This window comes from Euprymna scolopes, chromosome 18 (genome assembly GCF_053919585.1).
Source record: "Euprymna scolopes isolate OS-2025 chromosome 18, ASM5391958v1, whole genome shotgun sequence".
NCBI lineage: Eukaryota > Metazoa > Mollusca > Cephalopoda > Sepiida > Sepiolidae > Euprymna > Euprymna scolopes.
In genome coordinates this window covers 39,881,976-39,907,979 of record NC_136499.1, presented here as the reverse complement: position 1 = coordinate 39,907,979, position 26,004 = coordinate 39,881,976, and the positions used below count along the sequence as shown (strand labels likewise).

The 26,004-nt window shown below is 36.9% G+C and overlaps 1 protein-coding gene across 3 annotated transcripts in view; it reads right to left on the bottom strand.

The window, feature by feature from the left end:
- Positions 1–648: 648 nt before the first annotated feature.
- Positions 649–26,004, bottom strand: part of LOC145297585 (uncharacterized) — a 1,245,286-nt gene continuing 1,219,930 nt past the window's right edge. For all 3 annotated transcript variants that reach the window (XM_080143628.1, XM_080143629.1, XM_080143631.1), the window contains one exon: positions 649–4,194. In XM_080143628.1, the coding sequence (XP_079999754.1) occupies positions 849–3,878 (3,030 nt within the window). In that variant the 5' untranslated portion in view covers positions 3,879–4,194 and the 3' untranslated portion in view covers positions 649–848. The remainder of the gene's footprint in view (positions 4,195–26,004) is intronic.

Genomic DNA, 26,004 nt, shown 5'->3' with positions numbered 1-26,004 from the left:
CTTTTCAAGTCACCCCTTTCGCTTCATATATATATATATATATATATATATATATATATATATATATATATATATATATATATATATACAGTTTATATGATTTTCCGTGTAACCTTTATATAAAGAGGTAATAATGCACCTCGTATGGGGACTGGAGTTTTTCTTCCAATTATCTTTAAAATGATTTTCCTTTATTTTAAAAAAAATTATTTTCTTTACTGTTTCTACTTTTTCTGTATTTTGTAGTTCTTTTCTCTATATTCGACACTTGAAAAGAGTAAAGAAAACAACAACAAAAAAAACTAAGTGCATTCGATTTCTATTTTAAATTGTTTTTTCGTTTTCATAACTTAAAACGAAAACGTTTGTCTTTGAAAAATAATTGAGAAATCCATTAATAAAATAATACCATTTTCCAAATATGCAGTTTAGTATTTAATTTTTTCCAATTAAAATTTCACACATTTTGAGATATGTCTTTTCTGTATTTTAAATTTTATAAATTTTTAATTTTCTTTATACACATAAATCTATGTATATCTATTGATATTTGCATATATATATGCATATATATATATATATATATATATATATATATATATATATATATATATAAGAACAATTTAATTGTAATTTTTATTTTATATATATATATATATATTCGTGTATGTATAAAGAATTATAGAATTATTTTCTTTAATACACGTTTAGTATATACATGAAAGTATACCTTATCACAGGCAACCAACGCAGATTCATTCAACGCTTGCGCTAACACATCCATTTAGGTATATTTTGCAATTATTTTTATATATATATTCTGTAGCTATAGAGTATAAATTTGTTCTTTATGTCCGATGCCAATCCAATCGAAGAATTCTCAAAAATGTTCGTTTAAATTGTACATTTGCAAACGCATAACAGAAAGGGTTTATTGGGCTGTTTAAATAACATAGCCAATACGTTATTTGATATAGAGGAATATTAATGCAGCTATAGCTGCCACACAGACCAATAATGGCAACCATTAGATGGTATGGCGTCCAGCAAAGGACGAAGGCCCCAAGAATGAAAGTTATGGTCCGCAATGCTTTTCTCGCCCGGTTTTCTGATTTCGATTTTGTTTTTTCCTTTTTCGACCGCCGTCTGGCTCTTGGTTTATTCAAGGACCGAACGATGGTCTGGAACGGACTGTTGTATTTCGTATTTCGCTTGGACGTTATACTGGAAGTGTCATCGCTGCTTCTGAGCTGCAGCTCACGTCGGACACGTTCCTCGTTGGAAAACTTTGGCGGAAATTCCTTTCCGGAAGCGGCTGCCACCGCAGCAGCTGCTACAGCCGCCATGTCGAGTTTGGTATTGTTGCCGAACGGTCGGATCTGATTGCCGAGTATCCGATTATTCGCTGAGCCACAGACAGGTCTGGGACCTGATACCGACCGAGTTGCGTTGATTTTTAAAGGTTTGATATCACTATCGAGAAGCGACGGCTCGGACACACACGGTTGTAATAAAGTTGCCGTTGCACCGTCAGCATCACCCGTGTAAACTTCTTCCTCATTTTCGTCATCATCTTCAGGTTGTTGTTGTGGTGGTGGTGGTAGTGGTGGTGATGGTGGTGGTGATAACGATGGCTCTCGCTTATCAGCGTCGTCCTCATCTTTTTCTTCCTCGGCATCCTCGCTTTCTCGACCGTCTGGCGTTTTGGCCTCGCTTTCTAAAAGATTATCGTGTTCTGTGACGGTAATACGCGACCCGTGCGTTGAGGACAGCGACGAAGGCTCAGAGCTTTTTGTTAGAGACCGACGTTTCCACACCGGGGAAAGACTTTCACTAGATCCTATATCATTAACCATGGACGCCAAGAGCTGGTTGTCAGTCGTCGTTACCACCTCTCCGTTCTCCCCCAGTAGCTCCCCGCTATCCGACTTTTCATCTTCGTCTTCTTTCTCTTCCTGCAATTCTTTATATTGACCTGCCGTTTCTCCCTCTTCTTCCTCTTTTTCTTCGGTACTCAGTTCCATATCGATATCGTCGTCAGTGGCACTGCTTCTGAATTCGTACTCCTCTTTCTCTTTATCTCTTTCATTATCGTTTTCCTCCGTGTCCACTAACCCCGTGTCCTCAGCTGGTGTAGCAGGAACCACTGATGGTGGTGACGGTATCGGTGCTGGTAAGGGTAACGGCACTAACGGAGGGTTGGATAGCAAGCGTAAATTTTCAGCTGCTGACAATCCAAGTGGTTGATCACAACATACTTCGTCGTCAACGAATTTGTTACACTGGTTCGGTACTAAAGCAATTGTCGAGCGGCGTTTCTCCTTTACCGTCGACAATGGTGTTGCTGAATTTTCGGTATGCACATCAGCCGGTTTGTATACCGTTACCACAGCGTTAGTGGTCGTAGTCTGGGGCTTGGGAACGACTGCCATTGAAGCCAGTAGTGACATTTTGCTAGTTACGTTTTCTACGCGGTTACTTTTTTTCTGACTCGACTTCGTTGGGTTTCTAAGAGTCAGTTTGCTCTTTTTGCTGTGGTGCGAATGATGGTGTTGGTCGTTTGCTTTCGCCTTCGGCTTATGCGCGGTGCTCGGTGGCTCTTCGATGAGGCCAGCCGGTACTTTCCCTATATCACAGAGCAATTGGGGGAGGTCTTTAGGAGAAGGTTTCTTGATAGGTTTCGGCGACTGACTACTGTTCTCGTCGTCGGAGGCAAATGCTGGACTGCTGGAACGTTCGTCTTCCCTCTCGCTGCTTCGCTTCGAGCTGAAACTCGTTGTGGTCATGCCGGCACCCTTTTTGCCGTCTTTGTTGGTAGCTACATCGGTGACGCCTACGACGTCTTCAGTATGCGTTGCGCATACTGAATTTGCGTTTCGCCGATAATCAGCAGCCATTTCCATAGCTGCGTGAATCTTTTTATGTTTTGCTTCTGATTTACGCTGAAGCATCAGGGCGACCCGGTAGATTCCCGTATAGAGTCCACACATGACGATCAGTGTTGACCAATAATAACCAATAGTGAGCAGAAGTAAGAATACCGGGTCGCTCATGAACTGGACCTCGCACTCTGTATCCTTGACAGTGCGTTCGCCCACAAAAAACTGCCAGCCAATAATACAGGTGAAAAATACCGAAATGGGGACCACCCAGGTAGTTGCAATCATCACAATCACTTTACGCTCAGTGCGCCAATTTCTATACTTTGCTGGAAGTTTTACAGAAAAAAAACGGTCCATTGTAATTAAAAATACAGTGTACTGCGATGCTAAACAGACAGTCCAGTCGAGGGATAGCCAGAGGTCGCAAAGCCACGGCCCCATAGGCCATTTACCTAATAAAATATATGATGTGAAAAACGGCATCGAAAATGCGCCTATAAGAAGGTCAGATACCGCCAAAGATGCGATAAAATAGTTCGTGGGTTGGCGAATTGTCCGTTCTATAGCAAACGAAAAGAGTACCATGGCATTGCCGAGTACTGTGACAAGGCTGCAAATTCCGGCCATGGCTCCAAGAATAATAGACGACCATAGAGGTAATGGTGATTCAAAAGTGGTTATAGTAGTGTTTGATATGATTTGACTATCGTTTAAGGTATCGTTCAAGCCGATAAGCCAGTCCTCGTAGTCGGTGCTGTTATCGGGGCTAAAGGAAGCGCTGCCGCTGAAGTGAACAGCAGTAGCGGCGGCGGCCGCAGCGTAGGCGGCCGCCGAGACCGACATGTTCGGGTCGACGGCCGCCACTGCCGCTGCAGGCCCACCTTGGGATATACGGTAGGCACCTATAGGGTTCAACGGGTGGCTGGCAACTGGGTCACCGTTATTACCACCACTGCTACTGCCATTGCCGTCATTAAAGAAAGTCGCTAAACTCATTGTTGATAATTATTTTATTTTAAATTATATACGGTTTTTATCTTTGAGACTTCTTACTGATCTCTTTCTCTACTGGCGACAGCAGCTGCTCCTTTTCAAAGATAGGGGTACATTTGGAGGCACACATCCAATACGCGACACGGGGGCTAAATGTTGAGAGTATCGTTTGAATTGCCTTGCGGAGGTCGGCGCTGTCTTCTGTCTTTCGTATAAGGCATGGGAATAAATGCAGTTGCAGATTCCAGTAAAATAAACGCCTCACAAATGAATGAGGAAATGTTCCACCTTTCTGCGTCGTCGGGACTGACCACGTGATCTGAAAAGAGAATGAAAACACCTTAATATCATCAAATATTTATATCGGAAATTTGAATGAGTCAGACAAATAGCATACAATCAGAAACAGCATACAATTAGTTTTTATTTTATTTTATTTTTTCTCAATTTAATTTTCGAATATATACTCCGTCATCGGTTTTATAAAATAAAGATACAGATTCGTGGAATGATTCGTGCATCAAATGTCCTTTCAGTATATTGCTCGTATCATTTGAATTTTTGCAAATGCTGCTCAAGTGTCAGTTTCTTTATGGTGAGTTGTCAAACCTAGCGGACAACAAAAAATTAAAAAAAAAACTCTAAAAAGCATCTTATATATTAGCCTTGTTGATAATACTAGAAATAAAAGACACTTGTGATTTCTCGTCATTAAAAAAAATAACTAAACATACGAGGTTAGTACATAAATTAAAGCCTCCTACTTTTTTTTAACGCAAAAATGAAAATGTTGAAGAGTTACGAGGACGGAAGTGGTACCATAAAAACGAGCGATCTTTTGTGTTCCAGAATCTATTTTTCTACATCGGCACTATCATTCTCAATACACTTTTGCCAGCGATGAACAATGCCTAGGTCGTAAAAGTCCGGAGCGTGCTTTCCCATATATCTGTCGCCGCTCTGAAATCGATGAACCCGTCTCTCAGCTGTGCTGATATAAACTGCATCGATTTTGCAAATGTTCAACAGGGTTGGTTTTATGTTTATCGAATCAATTTTTTTTGCATGATGAGAATTCAATGAGGTATATTTGCTTTTGATGCACATCCATGACTGCCTTTTTTCTGTAGATAATTAAGCCGTCAATATCTGCAAGAGATGAAACTTTCACTTCATCATTGCTTAAGTTCAGTCATCATAATAATGCAATTTCTCATCTACTCCGTTTCCTTTTTCTCCACGTTAAGAAACGACCCTGGTGTTTAACTCTGTCCCGTGGGGAGGCATTGTAAGTAGGTACTCTGTTCCACTCGGGTGGAATAAAAATAGGAGGTATTACTTTTGAAACTTTCCTCGTAGACCCTCTTCAAAAAAAAAAAAAAAAGAAAGAAATCTGAAAGAAAAACTACTGATCTCTCTCTCTCTTTTTATCTCCCCCTACCTCCCTCTCTCTCTCTCTCTCTCTCTCTCTCTCTCTCTCTATATATATATATATATATATATTATTATACATATATATATATATATATAAAATAAACTAAAAAAGAAATCCTATAAGTAACGATGCTTTTGTCAACAGCCGAGAGATATAATGGCGTGATGGATTATTCTCGGACACGTACAGGCGCCCGCCAAAGCCAGAGCGATTGTTTGAACAAGGAAGAGGATTTATAAAGTCACTGTCAATCATAAGTGGACGCTAAGAGACTGGCGGTGTCCGCTGGCAAAAACAACTTGATAAGAATCTTTCGAATCCGCAATGGGATTGCCTGACGGGTAGGCTTTGTATTTCTATTCCATACAAAATAACCTTTAATGCCCAAAATACTAATGTTTATTGACAGCGTTCAAGTGAATAAAATGAAAAAAAAAAAATGCATTTAAGCTGACTTCTCTCAAAATCTGACTAGATTAAACTATCCTTTTTTTTTTCATGTGCAAAGAGAGTAATACTGGGTCACAAGAGGAAAACTTACCTATATATCTACCTACCTCTCTCTTTTTATATATGGTTTGCCCTTTCTATATTTGCTCATCTTCGCAACCGTCTCTTTCTCTCTCTCTCCCTCTCTCTCTCTCTCTCTCTCTCTCTCTCTCTCTATATATATATATATATATATATATATATATATATATATATATATATATTAGTGATGGGACGATAGAAAAATTTTTTCCAGTTCCGATACATTTACAGATTCTTTGAATTCTGATTCCGATAAATTACTGATTCTAAATTCCGATTCCGATACAATTTCCGATTTCAATTCTTTTTAAATCATTGGCGAAGCTGAGATAAGTAGGTCCAGTAATTACTTAAATTTAAATATAAAAAACTCCTTTCCAAAACGTAAAAAGCTTTAGTGTTTTCACTATTTTAAAGCGTTTTTATTAAAAAAAAAAGTTTGAAACACAAGTAGTGGCTACTTAACTTAGAACAACGCATGGCAGAAATTCTTCATAATTAAAATGTATTGCAATGCTTTTATGGTGGTCGAAAAACGTTTTGCAACCGCCATATTACTTCCTATTTACTCGCCTCCTCACGAGGGCAGAGTTGGACACAAGGCCGGTTTTTAATGTAGAGAAGGATTTATTAAAAAAAAACAAAAAAAACAAAACAAAAAACAAAACAAAACAAAAAAAAAACAAAACAAAAAAAAAACGAAATGGTGAAATATATAGTTAAGCTAAAAGTAATTTTTTTGTTAAATTCAAAAAATAAAAGAAAATAATTCCAAGAAATTTCGAACATTTATTACTATAAACATAATGAACAAGCGAAAAAAAAAACAACATTATTCCAAGCAAAGGCAAGATAAGTCAACGTCAAAAGGAAAACAGATTTTTTTAAACAACAAAGTTCAAATGTTTGTTTGCATAAAGCAGTTCAACGAAATTTTTTTTTTTTTGATAAAGAAATATTTTTGTAAATAAAACAATTCGGAGATATTAATTTACGGTGAAGCTGAGATAAGTAGGTCCAGCAGACGAGTGCTTTCTATATCCATCATTCAAAGGGTCAATAATGGTAGAAGCACCGGTCTCACATGTCACGTGACCTAACTGTTCAGATTTTTTAGACCGAGACCCGTCTGCTGGACCTACTTATCTTAGCTTCACCAAATCACTAAATATGTATTTACAGAGGTTTTTTTCTTTAGATTACCGTAAAACCCATGTGGTATATTTTTGTGTTCGTAAAGCTACACGTGTGTAGGTGATCCATACATTTTGATTTTGTTTTTAGGTTAAAAGGAATACAAATTTACAATTTTACTTTCAGTAAACAAAAACAAACGAAATAATAAAGATTACAAGAATCGGTTTCGGCATAGGATAATATGTACAATTTTCTCCGATTTCGATACCAATTCCGATACTTTAAAAAATGCCGATTTTCTTGATTCCCAGATTCCGATTCCAATTAATCGCCCCGACATTAATATATATATATATATATATATATATATATATATATATATATATATATATATATATATATAACTACTTCATTTATTAACATAAATTTAATATACGAAAGTATAGATGTATGCGTAAACTTTAAGTATTTACTTCAAAAGTGCTCAATACGTAGGTAGAGCTAGTTTGTAATTTATAAAATATATATGGCGATTAAGCTACACTGAATATTCTGCGTTTCATCCAACTATAGGATTCGTCAGGCTTATGCGCATAAGCCTGACGAATCCTATAGTTGGATGAAACGCAGAATATTAAGTGTAGCTTAATCGCCATATATATTTTATAAATTACTACATATATATATATATATATATATATATATAGTTTAGTGGGAATAGTAATTAATAAAAACCTGAAGAAAGTGCTCAATACTGTTGTAGAGCAAATATGCGTTTTATTTTTTATTACCGTATTTTTCTGTTAAGTTACATTATTGTTTCGGCTACACGACCGTTTTTTGCCGTCATGTAGCTTCCTCAGACTTTTACAGAATGCTACATGATGGCAAAAAAACCCCAAAAAACGGTCGCGTAGCTGAAAAAAAAAATGTAACTTAACAGAAAAATACGGTAATAAAAAATAAAACGTATATATATATATATATATATATATATATATATATATATATATATATATATATATATATATATATATATGTATGTATGTGTGTTTGTGTGTGAGAGAGAGAGAGAGAAAGAGGAAGGCAGCGTCATTTAAAGATATAATGTTTCGCTGTATCACAGTCCTTCAGTTTGGCTAAACAACAATCTTTATCAGGCCTGTGATCGAACCAGCAACCGTCGAGTCGATAATAGCTCTGCCCAACAGGCCACAGGGCCGGCATAATTTCAGGGCGGATGTAAGCTAAACGTTTATATATTTTTTGGCTTCTTTTGCGTGTATGATGCGACATCACTAAATAGATAATGTGCCTATGATACACACAGACACGTATCTAGAATACCGAATCATAAATTCATAGCGATAGGTTCAATAGTTGAGGGTTTCACCAAGCATATACATATTATTAACACTCCCTACCCGCATCGATACTTTCACAATTGTATTACTGATTATAGCTCTAAATGTGATGCAGAGGAATTCTTTTCTAATTTTTTTTGAATAAAGGTTTTAAAAGCCGAGCACGTGTTTCTCTGGGTGCACCACCTAATAGTAAAATTTCTAAAAACCAACGACGCATGTTACTCACCAGATTGTTGAGGGTGCATGTTCCAAAGCTGATAATGATGAGCTAATTAAATAAAAATAATTTAAAAGATATGTGTATACTTTCCCCTTAGATGGTAACATTTAAAAACGAATAAAAGCAACGGTTTCCCAATTAATCACCGTATTTGTGGAGATATATTTTACAATATTCGTAATGACTAGTTTATTAGTTAAAACGATTACCTTGTACACACAAATACAAACACACACACATACATATATATATATATGTGTGTGTGTGTGTGTGTGTGTGTGTGTGTGTGTGTGTGTGTGTGTGTGTGTACAACAGGATGGTTATGGGTTCGATCCACAGCTGGAAAAGGTGGACGTCTAGCCGCACTGATGAGTTATGATACAAACAGTACTCTATGTGGATGGCTATTAAGCCCCTCTCCTTGGGTTGACCACTTTATAAATATATTTTCACCCAACGCGTATTTAAGCGATTAAGCGCATCCCACTATTTGTTTGGAAACAAACTTATAGTTTAAACACTGTGTTAATTTAATAGATATTAGAGGAAAAATGTCTAGCCTCACCATGCCTTATGTGGATAACTATATATATATATATATATATATATATATATATATATATATATATATATAGTAATTTATAAAATATATATGGCGATTACGCTGAACATTCCGCGTTTCATCCACTCTAGTCCTAGAGTGGATGAAACGCGGAATATTCAGTGTAGCTTAATCGCCATATATATTTTATAAATTACTAACCAGCTCTACGTACGTATTGAGCACTTTTGAAGTAAATACTAAAAGTTTACGCATAAATCTATACTTTCGTATATTAATTTTATGTGAGTAAATTAAGTAGTTACATATATATATATATAATTTCTTGTGAGGTACAAAATTTATAAATTGCAATTATAAGCCTAAGAGAGAAAGTATACGTTTAAAATAATTTAATGTTAACGGGGAGAAAATTAGGGGACTCACTATATTTAAAATGAACCTACTTAGGATCCAGGTACTATGATAGAATCTCTTCGAGGCTAATCTCGTTCAAAACTAGACATTCTTTTTGTTTACTGAAATAAAATGTAGTAGGCAAAACCAACAAAAAAATACAACTAAAAAACAGACGGAACAAAAACTCGCTTCTCGCAAACACGTGGGTCGTAACAAGCACAATCTACTCGCCAGAATCACCTACACACAATCTGCAGAACGCTCCCTCTCCTTTCCAATGTCCTGCCTTTATAGCGGCCGGGAACGACATATTTGCATAATCGCGCGAGAGCAGACGTGATTCAACGATAATTACATTGGGTAAACGCTAATTAAAGCCCATGGACGCCATTTTGGAGCGATCTCTTTCGCTCAGCCCAAAACAGACGTATCCGAGGTAAGCTCTCTATTTCTCATTTTGGTTACTGCTAATTCTGCTACACTCGCCCCTGATCTCATGATCATAAACGGGACATGGGGGCAGTCGTCTTTGTCGGGTACTTCTTCGAAGAACCGGAGGCAGCACTTACTCCTTGTCATCTTCCTCATTACCACCGTTATTGCCGCCAGCCTGTTCCATAGGCGGTGTTTCACAATCAAGGCAGGGACAGGAGGGCAGTATCCGTCTTTGTCGGGTACTCCTTCCGCTTCTTCAGCATGTGCATTATATGGCTCTCCATCGTCCTGCATTATACTCTCTGCTCGTTCAGAAGACATTGTACCGTCTTCCTCTTCCTCCGATGTAACAACATAATGGCGAGGGCGCAGATCTTTCACGTGGCGAGGCACACCGTCCACCAAAATCGATTGAGGGCTGATTACCTTGGTCAGCTCGCCCTTGCCGAACCTCGTGGTACATCGATTTTGCGGTCTTTTGACCCACACGCGATCTCCAACCTGGTAAGAGCTGTCCTTGGGATCTGCGGACGCAGTTGCGAGATTGGTCTCCTTTACTCGAACTTCGTATCGATAAATCCTGTTGGCAGGCGCAGTGAAGGGAGATGTGTCGTCTCTTGGTGTGATGTTATACCAGTAGACAGCTTCCTGTATGGGACAGCGCATTCTAGCCGCTATTCGTTTCACTGTACGTTGACATCGCTCCGCTATGCCATTCCCAGCTGGAGCGTACACACAACGGAATCGCAAGTGAACTCTCCATTTATGTGCAAATGCTAGGAATGCATTGCTGCAGAAATCCATGTCATTGTCTAAAAGGATTTCATGCGGCGAGCCACGCTCGAGGAACACTGTTTCCAACTGATGGATCACGCTTGCCGAGTCCTGCCTTGCCGATTTCCTCCAAATGGAGAAACGCAATGGACCGCAGTCTGTTAGAGTTAAAAAATGGAAGGTGCCATAATGCGTGATATCCATTCCAATTCTTTGCCAATTCTCGTTAACTTCCAGCTTTCCCTTTTCCCACCTGACTAGCGCTGGGTCAATGGACTGACATTCATCACATTTCCGTATGACCGTTTTAACGGTTGCTTTTGTCGTGGTTGGGCAACTTCTCCTGACAAAGTAGGTAGTGCGTCGCACCCCCGGATGTCCACTACCTTTGTGAATAGCCATGATTTGACTCTCATCCAGCTCGTCTGTGTGAACCGCGCCTATCACCGGTATCGCCCGTTTTTCTATTTCATTGCCTCAAACCATGTCTGTGGTACTCGTGTCAATCGGTCAGCAATGTTTCGTGCTGATGGAACCAGCGTCACGTCCACTGTCAGCCCGTACTCTTTCACGAGCTCCTTTAGAGTGCTTAGTCGCCTCCTAATAAGCATCTCACTTGCTGCTTTGGTGCGCACTCGCGCCTTTCCAGTTAGCGTGTCCGAGACCCAATGGTATACGCAGACAGAATCTGTCTTTATGTGTAGCACTTTGCTCTGCCACTGTAGAGCCAAATTGATACCTTTCAATACGGCATCCAGCTCGGCTAAGTTGATGTTGAGAGTCACCTTCAGGTCGCAGCCAACATGTATCCTCCAACACAGTTTCGCGCATCTCCAAGGCTGCACCAATTGCTAGGGAGCTAGCATCGACCCATACATTCAGCTCCTTGCCATCCACACACCAATTTCCCCGGACCGGATCGTTCCGCTGCACAGATTCCAAGGTTTCGAACATCATACGATGCAGTACGGCGTCCCTTGCTTAATCATCCCAGCCCTTCGTTACCGAACTTACTCTCCTTCTAAGTATTCCACAAGCCACACGAAGCCAACCGCACACCGGAAAGTGCCCGACAAGTCGACCACACAGGGAAAACATTGTTCGTCGCATAACAATGCTGGGAGCCTCTGGAATTGCATTTCCTCGCTTCCACCGTAGTTCACTTTGTTCCATCCAGACCGCCAGTCCCAGCACCCGTGCACCGTCCTTCAATCGCTCCGGGTTCTTACACTCCAACCCGAACTGCGCTAGGTGTTCTCTTACATGGGTCGCGGGCACCACGTCCTCGTTGACAAAAATGTCATCGATGTAAGCAGATGCTGCGAGGCTTACAACTTCTTCCTGAGACAATATTTCGCTGACAATTGCTCTCATGATCAGGGGAGCCACATTCAAACCGGACCCCAGACGGGTCAGGCATATTTTTTCCCATCGATTTCCACAGTCTGGTATGGCCACAGTGTCTCATGGACCCGGACTTGTAGGCACGCTCTCCCGAGGTCCAGTAGAGACACGTTAGCACCTTTTTGTCTCTATTCGCGCAGCTTAGCCACACAAACATCTGCGTTGGCCGTAAACGCGTCTACGTAATGGTTTAGCTCCCGGTAGTCCATTACCGGGCGCACTTTGGCTTTGTTCTGCTGCATCACAGCCATCAGGGGAATTAGGCCTTTGGGAGGTCCCAATTTATCCTCTGGGTACGGCACGAGCCAACCATTATCTATCCAGGTGCGGAGCTCCTGCGTGTATTTTCACGGATGTCTGCCGGCACTGTGTATTCTGACACTCGATTGTGTAGTCTTTCAGGGGGATAGTCCTCAGACCACTTCCACGATGCGGTCCACGTTCGGTTTCGATGATTAAAGGTGGCGGTGAAATCTGGTTCATTAATAGAAATGGCTGCGCATTTAATATTTTTCCTGTCGCCCAGCCGCACTGAGCCTGTACGGTTGACAACGACACCGCCCAGAGCTTTTATGGCGTCGATCCCTAGAAGTAAGTCAAACCTCAGCGGTTTGCCACGCACCACCAACACATCGATTCTGGCAAACACACATTCGTCAGTGGACACAGAGACCGCTCCAACACCGCAGCACGCATGGGACATTCCACCAATCGTTTTGACATCTACGTTCGTTTTTCTCCAAGACCGACACCGGTCTGCATGTAAAATAGCCCAAGAGGATCCTGTATCAATAAGCGCCAAACATCGTGTCCCGTCAACGTGGATGCTTATCACCGGGAGAGTCGTGCTCGCATCTTGGCGGGGAAGGAGACTGGAGCTTATGCGTCCTCCCCGTGCTCGTTTTCCGAGCAATTCCGAGCCAAGTGTCCACTCTCACCGCAACGGTAACACCGTGTTCCACGTTTTCGACAGTCCTTTGCAAAGTGGCCTTTCGTATTGCACTTGAAACGGGTCACATTAACAGGAATATTCTGGGCCCTGTGGTTGTTGGGTGAGCCTGTGGCCGCAACCACGTCCTGATTGTGTTCCCCAGTCGTCGTCAAAATTCTTGCTCTCGAGATTAGTTCCCCCATGGTCAGGACTTTGATGTTCGGCACCTGTTGAAGAGCAATTGAGATAGCGTCAGGGAACCCAGTGACGAAAGTCAATTTTGTGAGTCTCTCTAAGACATCTCCTGTGAATCCGGCCAATCCAATCAACTGCCTGATTTTGTTGGCGTAAACATCCACAGGTTCGCCAGCCCATCTAACCATAGTTATTTTTCTGTATGCTGCAAACGCGTCGTCGGTAAATGCCTCCTTTAATCGGGCCTTAATCTGGTCTATTTCTCTTTGATCGTCCTCCTCCATTTCCATGTAGAGGGCCAGTGCATCACCTTACAGATATAAAGGTAGCAGACTCGCTACATCATCCACCTGCTGAAGTTGTGCGACAAGTTTCACTTTTTTCAGCCACGCTACAACGTCTCCCTCGCCAGAGAACGGCTTAATAAGCAGCGACTTATCCGCACCTTCGCCATAGTTGGGCCGAAATAGCTTGAAACAAAAATGTAGTAGGCAAAACCAACAAAAAAAAATACAACTAAAAACAGACGGAACAAAAACTCGCTTCTCGCAAACACGTGGGTCGTAACAAGCACAATCTACTCGCCAGAATCACCTACACACAATCTGCAGAACGCTCTCTCTCCTTTCCAGTGTCCTGTCTTTATAGCGGCCGGGGACGACATATTTGCATAATCGCGCGAAAGCAGACGTGATTCAACGATAATTACATTGGGTAAACGCTAATTAAAGCCCATGGACGCCATTTTGGAGCGATCTCTTTCGCTCAGCCCAAAACAGACGTATCCGAGGTAAGCTCTCTATTTCTCATTTTGGTTACTGCTAATTCTGCTACAGAATTAAAGAGAAGGTATTTCCAAGCGAACGTGAATGGTCTCCAAGATCTTCAGCTGAAAATCGGAATGAGCAGAACTCAAAATGGTAAATCAGTTAATACTAAAGTTTTTAGCGCAAGACGGAGTTTTAAGCAAATGATCTGCTATTGAAAACCCGGATGTGTCACTCAGAACGTTTTAGATGGGTCGAATTCCTGATTCTTCTAGGTATGTGTCGTTGGACCTTACTATCTAATCTTAACTACGTTCGACCCACGTAATTGGCACTGCAACTATATATGAATTGATAAATTATACAAATATCATCGTTCTAGAACGTCGTTTTTTCGAAGATGTCATTAAATGTTTCGTTGGGAACACAAAACATACGTTGGAAGGAGTTATACCAGTTTTCCACTGTGGGTTGATTTGCTTGGCGAATTGCTAGCTTACTGACGCTAGCCATAACAAACAAATATAAATTGGACATTGGGCAATTTTATTCGGTTTTATTTGGACAAATTCAATTATTTTCCGTTTAATAACTGATTAATCAAATCAAAAGGGTACCCATTATTGGATAAATATCGCTCATGGTTTATAATTCTTCAACTAATTTTGGTTTTGAACAAATCATAAGGGCACGATCTGTTAGAGTCCAAATTAAATTAATTTTTGGTTTTGTAAGGCAATACGAATCACAAGGGGTAAACAATTTTCTAAACGTGGTTTTACGATATATTGATATAAGGTGACACGATGGAGGTTTTGTTTTCAACGCATCAATTGAAATGGATGGCTCTCGTCTTGGGGAGGCTCCATTTTTTTGACAAGCTTCTGGGTTTTATATTTACTACTGATCTGAAATGGAACACGTACACCAGGTCTGTTGCCAAGGTCGCTTGGAGGATGGTGGGATCCTTCTACCGTTCCAGAAGATATCTCACTACTGATGCAATTCTCTATCTATATAAAAGCCAAGTACGTCCAAGGATGGAGTACTGCGGCCACATCTTAGCAGGAGCTGGTAAGAACAGCCTTGACAGAGTACAAAATAGTGTTCGTGGCTTGGTGGGGGATGCCCTTTTCTTTTCCTTGCAGCCTCTCTCCCACAGAAGAGACGTTGCGAGCCTGTCTTTGTTTTATCGTTATTTTCATGGCAACTGCTCGTCTGAGCTCCAATCTCTGGTCCCACCTCGCAAATCTTTCACGAAAAACACCCGTGGAACTCTCTTCCGTTTGCCTGGTTCCCACCTTGCTACAACTTGGATGTCTTCAAATCCAACATAAAAAAATTCCTGACAAACCTTAAGTAAGATACTTTATCAAACCTCCAATACTAACGATTACTACGATACTATCCCATTGATTACTGTACATGAAATAACCCTTATCCCCGAGTGGCTTCCGGGCTTTTATAAGTAGTGACCTCCATGTAAAAAAGGTATGATATAACACTTTATATTGGTTTAAATGTTAAAAAAAAATACAACATTTAATTTTTGTAGTGCTGAGTTATGTTTATCCGCACACTTTAACCTAGGCCCTGTTGGTGGGGCATTAGAATACGCCGACTGCCCCCCTGCAGAGGGTAGACGTCCCTCAATGGGGATCCTGGATATGACCTTAAACTATATCCAGTGGTGAGGCCCCAGCTTGTGGGCTTTGGGGAGTGTGGAGCCACCCTTTAATTACCATTGCTCCCAGGACCACTCTGACCCAGAGTGGTAGTACCTGTTAGGGTCCCAACTATGGGTTAAATAGAAACCGACGTGAAAACAACAAATATATTCTATTAAAAAAATTTTCTTCAAATTCTTTGGATTCGGCATTAAATAACTCGAAAAGGGTTGATATGCCGTAAAACAAAAACAACCAACCAACCAACCAACCAAAAACACTTTAATCTAATATAAGAAACATTCATTTTATCCCCGTCTTGCTAATACAAACTGCGCGTTTAGCGATTATAAAGGTTCTAAAATCCAGCAGACTTATCTGCAAACGACTAACGCCTCCTACCAAAACACATGAACATATCCAATTCTATATCATCAAACCGTGCATTTAGTTCGTGTATTTTTCTAATTGTATTTATTGCTAGTAAAACTAATTCGATTCATTCAACCTTGAGGCTCACTTTCTTTTAAAAATAGACGATTCTCTTAATTTCGTCGCTAGAAGAATCTGCGAATCGCACGTTCATCATTTCTCATTCCTTCATTATTTTTACATGTTATCTTTAAATATTTCTTCCTCTTTTTGCTCTCAATTTCTTCCGTTTCGTTGGTTTTCGCCTGACAATTGCCTCAGAGCTGAGCGAACTTTCTGGACTTTCTTTTTCTCAATTTGAATTCCGTGTTCTCTTCTGTCCAGACGCTTCGTCATCGAAGCTGATAACGCGGCTGTTGCCTAGCAATAACAACGCGTTTCCATGGAGACAAGGGGTGGGAGAGGATGTTAAAGGTTAAAGATATGAAACAACTCCCCGTTCCGCCAAGAATAGAAGTTATAAAAGATCTGAACTACAAAAAGAAAATACTTGCGCGAGAGACAGAGAAGATCTGTAAAGAAACGTGCAATTACCGCATGAAATTATTTATAGAAACTTCTTTTTATAGACGGGTCCAATCATATCTGTGAAAGGCTGCATCCATCGGTCTGTCTCTCTGTCGCTTCATCTGTTTGTTAATTTTTCTCCAGGAGAAGCTACCGTAATTAATTTTTAGATTATGCGACATAGTCACACAGTGTTCCATGATGCTGAAAGCACAAATATAAGTAGGACTTGACTCTTATGTCAACTTTGCCTCCACTCCCCTCTAGAGACAAACCTACATGTTTTCCGAGCATCTGGAAACATTGGCGGCTTTAAACTTAAAAGAGGATTGAAGTAACCTTATACGTCTTCATTTTTGTTCTTTATCTTGAATATCTGTAAACGGAATCTTACTTCGCATGATGATTTAAAAAAAAAAAACTCTTAACATTTACTAGCATGAACTAATTAAAAGTAAATCACATAGTGTGTAGTATCGTATAGTAAGAGTATCGTAAGGTAAGCAATACAAAATTGTATACCCCTAATCAAAGGAAATACTTGTTTTATGCCTGCGGCAAATTATGAACATTATGTTAGATATCCGTAGAGCAACACCGAAAGATGTGCTTGTCAACGATCTTTATGATTTATAAAAATAGAATGGTATCGCAGCGAAATAAATATTTACAGATAAACTTATTTATGCTAAGTTGTTTTAATAAAAAAGAATTTTAGAACAAAAACAATACTTTAAAAATGGGGTGACCCCTAGAATCTTACGTAGTCTTCGTAGAGGTCACTTTAAGTGACGTGGGTTTTGGGCAGAGCTTGAAAAAGACACGTATAATTTGATTAGCCAAGGATCGGGAGTGAGAGAGAGCAGACGCAGTCGGAGTCCACGGACGGTGCTGGCTTCCATTAAAAAGGATTGGAATGCGTTAGTCTAAGACCAGCGGCAGCTTTTTCAAATCGGGAGACATGGGTAAATAAAGTTGCTGTAAAGACAACCCTAGATTTGTTGATTCATTGGGATGGATATTTAAAAAAAAAACTATTCTGAGAATCTATCAGACAAGATCAAAATACAACCTTTCATTAGAAGAACATGTTACACCAACCGTTCCGACACACCTACATACTTAATAATAGTATAAATTTGTATTATTATTATTATTATTATTATTATTATTATTATTATTATTATTATTATTATTATTAATAATAATAATAATAATAATAATGATAATAATAACTAAAGGGACATGTGGAAATTACACAGGGGACTAATTCACATGTAATGTATTGATCGTGGTATTAGTAGCTTTTTTGTTAAAACCGCAAAAGTATTCATCTAAACTAGCACGAACACCCGGTTATTGTTATAAAGTTGCGATTTCAAAAATAAAAAAAAGTATATCCATATGCCGTAAGTGCATTAGCTGGAATCGAAACCGAAAAAAAACTTATGAAATATATATATATATATATATATACATATATATATATATATATGAAGAATAAAACATGTATAAATACATTTGAAGCCAAAACTGCAATGCGAAATATATTTCTTTAAAAATAAACAACTTTTTATTTTATAAAAGAATTCGCGTTACAGTTTTGGCTTCAAATGTATTTATAAATGTTTTATTCTTCAAATTTCACTCAACGCTTCTAACGGATATACACAAAAATAACTACCCACACACACACACACACACACACACACACACACACACACACACATATATATATATATATATATATATATAACGTGAGTTCCTTCGCCCATAATCGAAACAGAAACCAAAACTTATGAAGAATTCTTGATAAAAATAATATATTAAAAATAGATGATTTAATGCCATCAGCTATTGTCGAAACCGAAATCAAAACTTTTGACGACTTCTTGGTAAAAATATTTATGGCAAGATATAGAAGAATATAACAATTAACCGACTCCGAAAAAAAAAACAAAAAAAAAACACGCACGCTATCGTATTAATATATAAATAATAATAAAAATAAAATACTTATGATATCGATTGGTTTGAATAAAATAAACTTTTTTCCCTTTACGTGTCGCGTTCATTGGCGAAACAGTATAAAGATTTACTGCATTTTTAGGGGTAATATCATCCAGCAGAAATAAACTTAAACATTTCGTCTCTTTTTCTATTCTTCTTTCTATGGTTAATTTGGGTAAATAGTTTATTCCATCAAAACGTAACCTTAGAAAACTGTCGAATGCAACTCCTTAGCGTTGTCATCTGCAATATTATAGAGATCAATTTGAAACAAGCGATCATGAACCACCTGGTTTCTAATGCTAATCTAGCACCACAACTTGTGTTTCTACGGAGATTTTTTAAAAATTAATCTGCTGCTCGTGGAGGAGTCGGTAAACTAGATTATGGATATGGCAGATATGTGAATTAATGTTGTGTATGTTTTTCAGCATAATTCAGCTATCTAGAACAAAAAAAAATACAAGGGATAAATACTAATTTGTAACAAATCAGAAACTTTTTGGGCCGAAGCTTGTCCCCTTGTTAACAGGACGACTTCTGCTGCGACCAACGTAAATATAAAAGACCGTGTCACTAAAAGTCTCGTGACCTGTCTACATCACATCCTATGATTTCGGAATTACGAAACATCGTTATTTTCTGTTTCAATTTTAAAAGAAACACTGGTCCAAATCTGCCTGTATTTTCCTTTTAGAAAGATAAAATTTTACATTTGGACATACTGTAATGTGTTATATTTGTTAAGTGTATCTAATTATTAAATTATTAATTGACACGTAATTTAATTTCGAATTAAAATGCATCCGTTTGCAAATAATATTAAACTAAACAATTTCGCAATCTTTTCACGAGATAATATAGGCAACCAGGCCGGATTCTTTATATTTCAACTGTATATTTTCTCATCATGGTATAAAAAGTGATTATTTAGTAAGAAATTAAAAAAAAATGATTTGTTAGATTTTAAGAAAACAAATAATTTGACAGATTTTCTCAGTTTGTTTTCTTAATAATAAATAAAACTTGTCACAGCAAAAAAACAAAACAAAACAACAACCCCCCCAAAACATATATTTTGTAGAGCTCTTTAATTTTCGAAATTAGAACTTAATAAATGCAGCGAAATATTAGTCTTATTTAGTGTTTTAACTTAGTTATCTCTTTCTTTAAAATTTATTAAATTCTATTAAAACTGCTTTGTGCAAAAAGAATGTTTCCAGTTTATTATTTTTGTGTAATAATATTTAAAAAAAAATTCATGTTTGCCCTCGTTCAAACTTAGAAGGCCAGCAAACATATTACCATTAGAAAAAAAAAACATATTACCATTAGAAAAAAAAATTTTTTTTGCATCAACAAGTTTTATAACACATACATGATGCGGTTTTTATTTAGAAAAGAAAAAACAAAAATGAAGAAAAACCTTTATGATTTACATATTTGTCACGGAACAAGATGTCATATTCCAAAACTCACGTGAAATGATCAAATAGTATATTTAAATAAAACAACCAAACTTTACGATTTTTATGTTTTAATTATTTTGAATACAGAAAAAAAAACTTGGTAATCGAATTGCATCGTTCCATGATCGTAAGAGGTATAGATCGTTCTATGATTGTAAAAGGTATAGATCGTTCCATGATTGTAAGAAGTCGTCTCCCCTTGAATTATAGTTGGAAAACACATGTCCCATCTCGCTGGTTCTGAAAATTGATTTTTTTCTATAACGAAAAATCGATTAATTTACGTAATTTTTAGAATATGACATCTTTTGTCCGTCACAGGTATATATACATTATAAAGATTTGTCTGCATTTCCTGTACGTTTGTATTAAGTGCAATACTAAACAGAAAGTCCAAATTCATTAATGAATCCATTTTTTTGTTTATGCAGAATACGGACCGTGCTGAAATAACAACGTTATTATTTAGAAACCTATTTTTAACTAAAATATCTAACAGATTTTTCTATCAGTTTGATTTAAAAAGATAAAAGATATATATCCGCATTTGTAACTTTATATTTAAATTATTCTTCTAATTCAAATCGTTTCCATAAAAACGATATCGTTCAATTTTCATTTGTTTTTTTTAATTATTATTTGTTTATTCCCTACTTTCATATTTCCGTTCTTGTAGTATTTGATTGTCTTCAAAAATACATACTTCTATAGACATAATATTTGTTTCTCATTTAAATTTGTACTGAATAAGGCCATTTAAATAACAATCGAATTATGTTCCTTTATTTCCTTTTTTCAATGCAATTTTTTAAAAGTAAATAATGAATAAACTTAGTCTTTAAAATCCAAACAACGAAATGTTTATTTACAGAATGTCGTTTCACAGAAACAACTTTTCATTTTGAATTAATCCACATTTTTTCCTTTCTTTTATTAATATTGAATAAGTTTAGTTTCAGTATTTTTCTCCTTCTCAATGCACTTTTTAAAAGTTTTCTAATGCTTTTTTGTAAAAAAGTTCTTATTCATTATACACAGCATTAATGTTCAGGAAATCTTGCTTGCTAGGACCTCAGGCGTGATGTCATTTCTTCATCATCGGGTCTACCATTACGAAAGTCACGATTCTGAGTGTAGAAATCGGAGAATGCACATGTTCATAAATTTTCATTTTGTATACTTGTATTTTCCTGCTTACATATCAATGTACACACATTATATATATATATATATATATATATATATATATATTTATATACTAGCAAAAGTACCCGTCGTTGACTGGGTTGAAAAACAGCCTACAGAAAATGGACTCTGATTTATGAAAGTATGATAAGTTATGAAAAGGAAGGGTTGTAAAGAGATAGCTTCGAATTTGGGGGTATCAAATCCAAAGCAAAATATGATGAAAGTAAAAATAAAATAGTTAAATTTATTATACCATACCTGTTCACACTGAAACAGTTATCACAATATTCTATGGATCTATATTAAAACACCTTGTTAAACTTTGTGATATATTTCCATTCTATGGAGGTCAAGTGCGAACGAACACCCCATAATTTTATACCATATTTCTTCAAACTGAAACATAATTATCAAAGTATACTTACGCAGATAGATATGAAAAGCCTTTATTAAAGTTTGTGCCTATTTCCATTCTATGGAGGCCAGGCGCGAACGCAGACCTCACAATTTTATTATACCATCCCTATTCTAAAACATTAAAACATAAACATAAAAAAATTAAAACATACTTATCAAAGTATTTTTATGTACATCTATATCAAAAACACTTGTAAACGTTTTTTTTTAATTTTAAAAAATTTTATTTCCATACTTTGTGTACCAGGCGCGTACGCAGACCCCACAATTTTAATGAATCATCATTATGGCAGATCAAACATACCCATTCCTGTGTTACGATACATCTGCTATCATTATATGTGATCAGTTTTCTATCATAGTCAACCATATAGGAGCCTATTCGTGACCAGACCCACACGCAGACGTTCAGCTTTACATTATATGCACACACACACATATATATATACACACACACAAACACACACACACACACATATATATATACACGTGTGTGTGTGTGTGTGTGTGTGTGTGTGTGTATGTGTTTTGTCTATCGTTTTGTCAAGTAAAATATATAAATCTTATTTTCTCTCGAGCGTAAATTTAAGCTTCATTCGATGTAGATACCCGCACAGTCTCTTATATTTATTAAATGACGAAAAGTAATAATATATTTTATATTCCGTGTCTTACATTTTTTCATAATAACCGAACAACTGATCGTCAACATGTTTATACACAAAAGTTTTCACATCTCAAATAAATAACAGAAACTATATTACTACTTTCTATTGCTGGTTGAGATTTTTCTATTATCTGTCTATATTATTACTATACCTCAATACAAGTATTACATTTGTTTCCACAGCAGGAAGATTGTGGCAAAAAAGTCGGAAGGTCGAGAGAATAAAGCCAGTTCCTATAAACAAGGAGCACGGTAGCCTTTAAAAATTGCCAGAGCAGCTTTGTCAGCATTTCTGACCAGGGCTGCCCAGACAGTTTTTTTATAAACCAGAGTTATTCCGATTTAAACAGAAATAGATGATGTTACCCACTAGAAAATAATAAAAAAAGACCTTTTTTTTTTTAAATTTTTTATTTATTTTTCTTCCTTTGAAGATTATAATGCTGGGTATGGGGCAGCCAAACCAGCTGCCAACATTGACCCGTTTTTTTATTGAAACCAACCGAGAGCTCTTTTTAGTATCCTCGCTGTTCTCTTAAGACCTCGGAATGTGATCTTTTATGACGCCATAAATGTCCAAATAATAAAAACATGACGTCATCCAGTAAAGTATAGAATATAACCGTTAGGTGACCTTATATTGAAGTGGACAATATTTATCTCTTTATACCTGGAGAGTCAAGTCATCAATGTTTTGGATGTGTTTTCTATATTCATATGCTCAGCCTCCTATGGAAGATTTCCTAATTAAGAAGGCGTTCATTATTTTGGTACGTATTAAATTGAACACAAACTATTTATTGCCGACATTTAAAATATATTTATTTATATATAAAAAGCACTTTACCTGAATGTGTCAGTGTGTATGTCTGTATGTGTCAGTGTGTGTCTGTATGTGCATGAGTTCGTGCTCTATTGACTCTGAAACAACACGGCTAATTAAAACGTAAAAAAATGTACTTCTGGGAGTGTTCTTAGATATATTTAGTTTCGGAATGCCTCCGATAAGTATCGAAAATAGGTAAACGAAAAAAATCCGATTAAAGAGGGAACAATCCGATTTTGACCAAAGTAAACATCCTTTTACAGCCTAACATCACAAGTGTAAGTGAGTAATTTTGATTGCTGCAAAAGAAGACGCTGAACAGAAGGACGCACCGTATAAAGTCAACAGTATGTTCTTTTCTAAAACAGGGGCGCGTTCGAAATAAATGTTTCTGTTTTGTACTCAATTGAACCATGCTACTTGATTTTTTTAGATTTTAAACTTTAATTAAAAAAATCGATTTTTTAGATTTTAAACTTTATTTAAAAAAATCGATTTTTTAGATTTTAAACTTTATTTAATTAATTATATAAAATCAACAGTGTAATGTAGACTACAATGTATTGTGGAGGAAGTCACTGCGATGAAGCATAGAAAGCTTCCTTCTGGTGCACCGTCGTTGGTCTCCGACTAGAGCAGACAATCAATCGATTTGATTGAAAAATGGTCAATTTCACCGATTTTGATGACAATAAAAGTATTGGAAGTTAGAACATCCGTTTGTCATCATTTAATCCCGGACAATGTCGTGTCTTTCTTCTGGTGACTCTTACATTGCAAATCTTGCACTTATTTTGTTTTTTTAAATATAACATTTAATTAAGCTGACTTTACTTATAAAATCTAAAATAGAGTTAAACTTTCATGTGTATATAATTGATGGTACTCCCATCGATTTCGACGTATGGGGTCCTCAACATCGACTCAGTTGTTCGGAAATCCACACAGATTACTTGTTTATAAGTGGTGAAGTCTTTGTGCAGAACCAACCACTTTTCTTGGTACGATTGCTAATCTCAGTCGATGCAATGGCTGCCACAGGACAGCGTAGACAGTAAACCTCAGGTTTTACATCCGAGTTTTTCCTTCTCACAGATGCATGTCTTAACAAAGACTGAGGGTGAATCCCTTCCATATAATTATAAAGTTATGGAAGACATTAATTCACTATAATTTTTTAATCTATGATCTTACAGTTAAGCAACTTCTTCGTCTTCTCCGTATTAAAAAGGTGAACATATCGGAAGGCAAGTTAACGTAGGTAACAAAATATCTCCAAATTAATCGACAAACTAAATGTATACAAAACATGTTCAGTTTCGTATAGTGTTTGGAGAATCAATCTGAATCATGAATCGGGAAAAACAGAAGAATTTGCAATATTGGCATCGGTATCGAAATCGAAAAATTTGGAGCATAATTGTCGATTCTGAAAAAAAAAAAATGTTTAAAACATTTTTTTCCATTGCTAGCAATCTATAGTCCAAGAAATTGGTTTTTGTTTTTAGTATATTAACATTTATATTAACACCTTTTATTCTATTTATTTAAAAAGAAAATGCAAGTTTGTCATATATGGGTCATGGAATTGCATTCATCTGCAAAAGATCTAGCTAATTTGCATATTGTTTTAAAAATTCATTTTAATTAATTCCTTATTGTTTTTTTTTTCAGTTTTCTTATGAGATTATCATCTTTTATTGACTATTCCGTGTAATTATATTCATACAGATATTCTACATGAGTTATACTTGCGTAATATTTGCGTAAAATGGTTATAGTAAACACACATCTATGTCTATATATATATTTATGTATGCGTAGATATTTTTTTTTTACATGGGTGTCACCACTTATCAAGGCCCAGAGGCCACTCGAGGATAAGGGTTAATAGGTATACATTAGTCATTGTGATTTTAGCATAGTAAACAGTGGGAATTTTGTAACTTGGATTACTTAGGGGGACGATTCAATTAGAACTTGTTCACATTGGACTTTTTCTTTTGTTTTTTTTCATAGGTATCAACACATTATCAAGGCCAAGAGGCCACACAAGGATAAGGGTTAAAGAGTGTACAGTAGAAATTGGACAATATAATAATCATTAGTAATTATTGACTTCCAAACATCGCTGTCAGTTTTTGGCTACAGACATAAAACTTGACATGTAAGATATTTAAACCTATGCTAACCTTTATACTTGGGTTTTAGCCGGGGAAAATCGGTACAAAAGTGTGAAAATTAAAAGAATGGAATTTGCCAGGTGAAGGTCAAACGACGGCATTACTTATATACATACGCAACGTAATAGCTATTGGTTCATGTTTTAATTTTAAACCTTTCAGCCATCATGTCTTTATAGGCTAATCATTAACGTCAAAGGAAAAAAGTAAATCGTAAGCTTGGTATCCATTCATAGTGGTAGTGAAAGTGTCATTTCCAAAAAAATCATTACTTTATATTGGGCCCAATATAATATTATAATACGAAATCCGTATTAATCAAAATATCATATTTAAGCGTATTTTACGACCGGGTAATGCCGGGCGGTCTGTTATTATTGATATATATTTATTGTTTTTAAACTGACAGCAAAACCAAAATGTTTATATCATGATAATGAATTTGGTAAAAATGACAGACGTGATTAATGTTGATGAAAATCTCACAATGAGTTTACTGTATTACTTTTTTCAAAATAAACGACGAGGAAAAGATTAGAGAGAAAAAATCATTATAACATGCACATGTTACGCGATTTTTATGGTAATCCGAAAATTAAACACAAC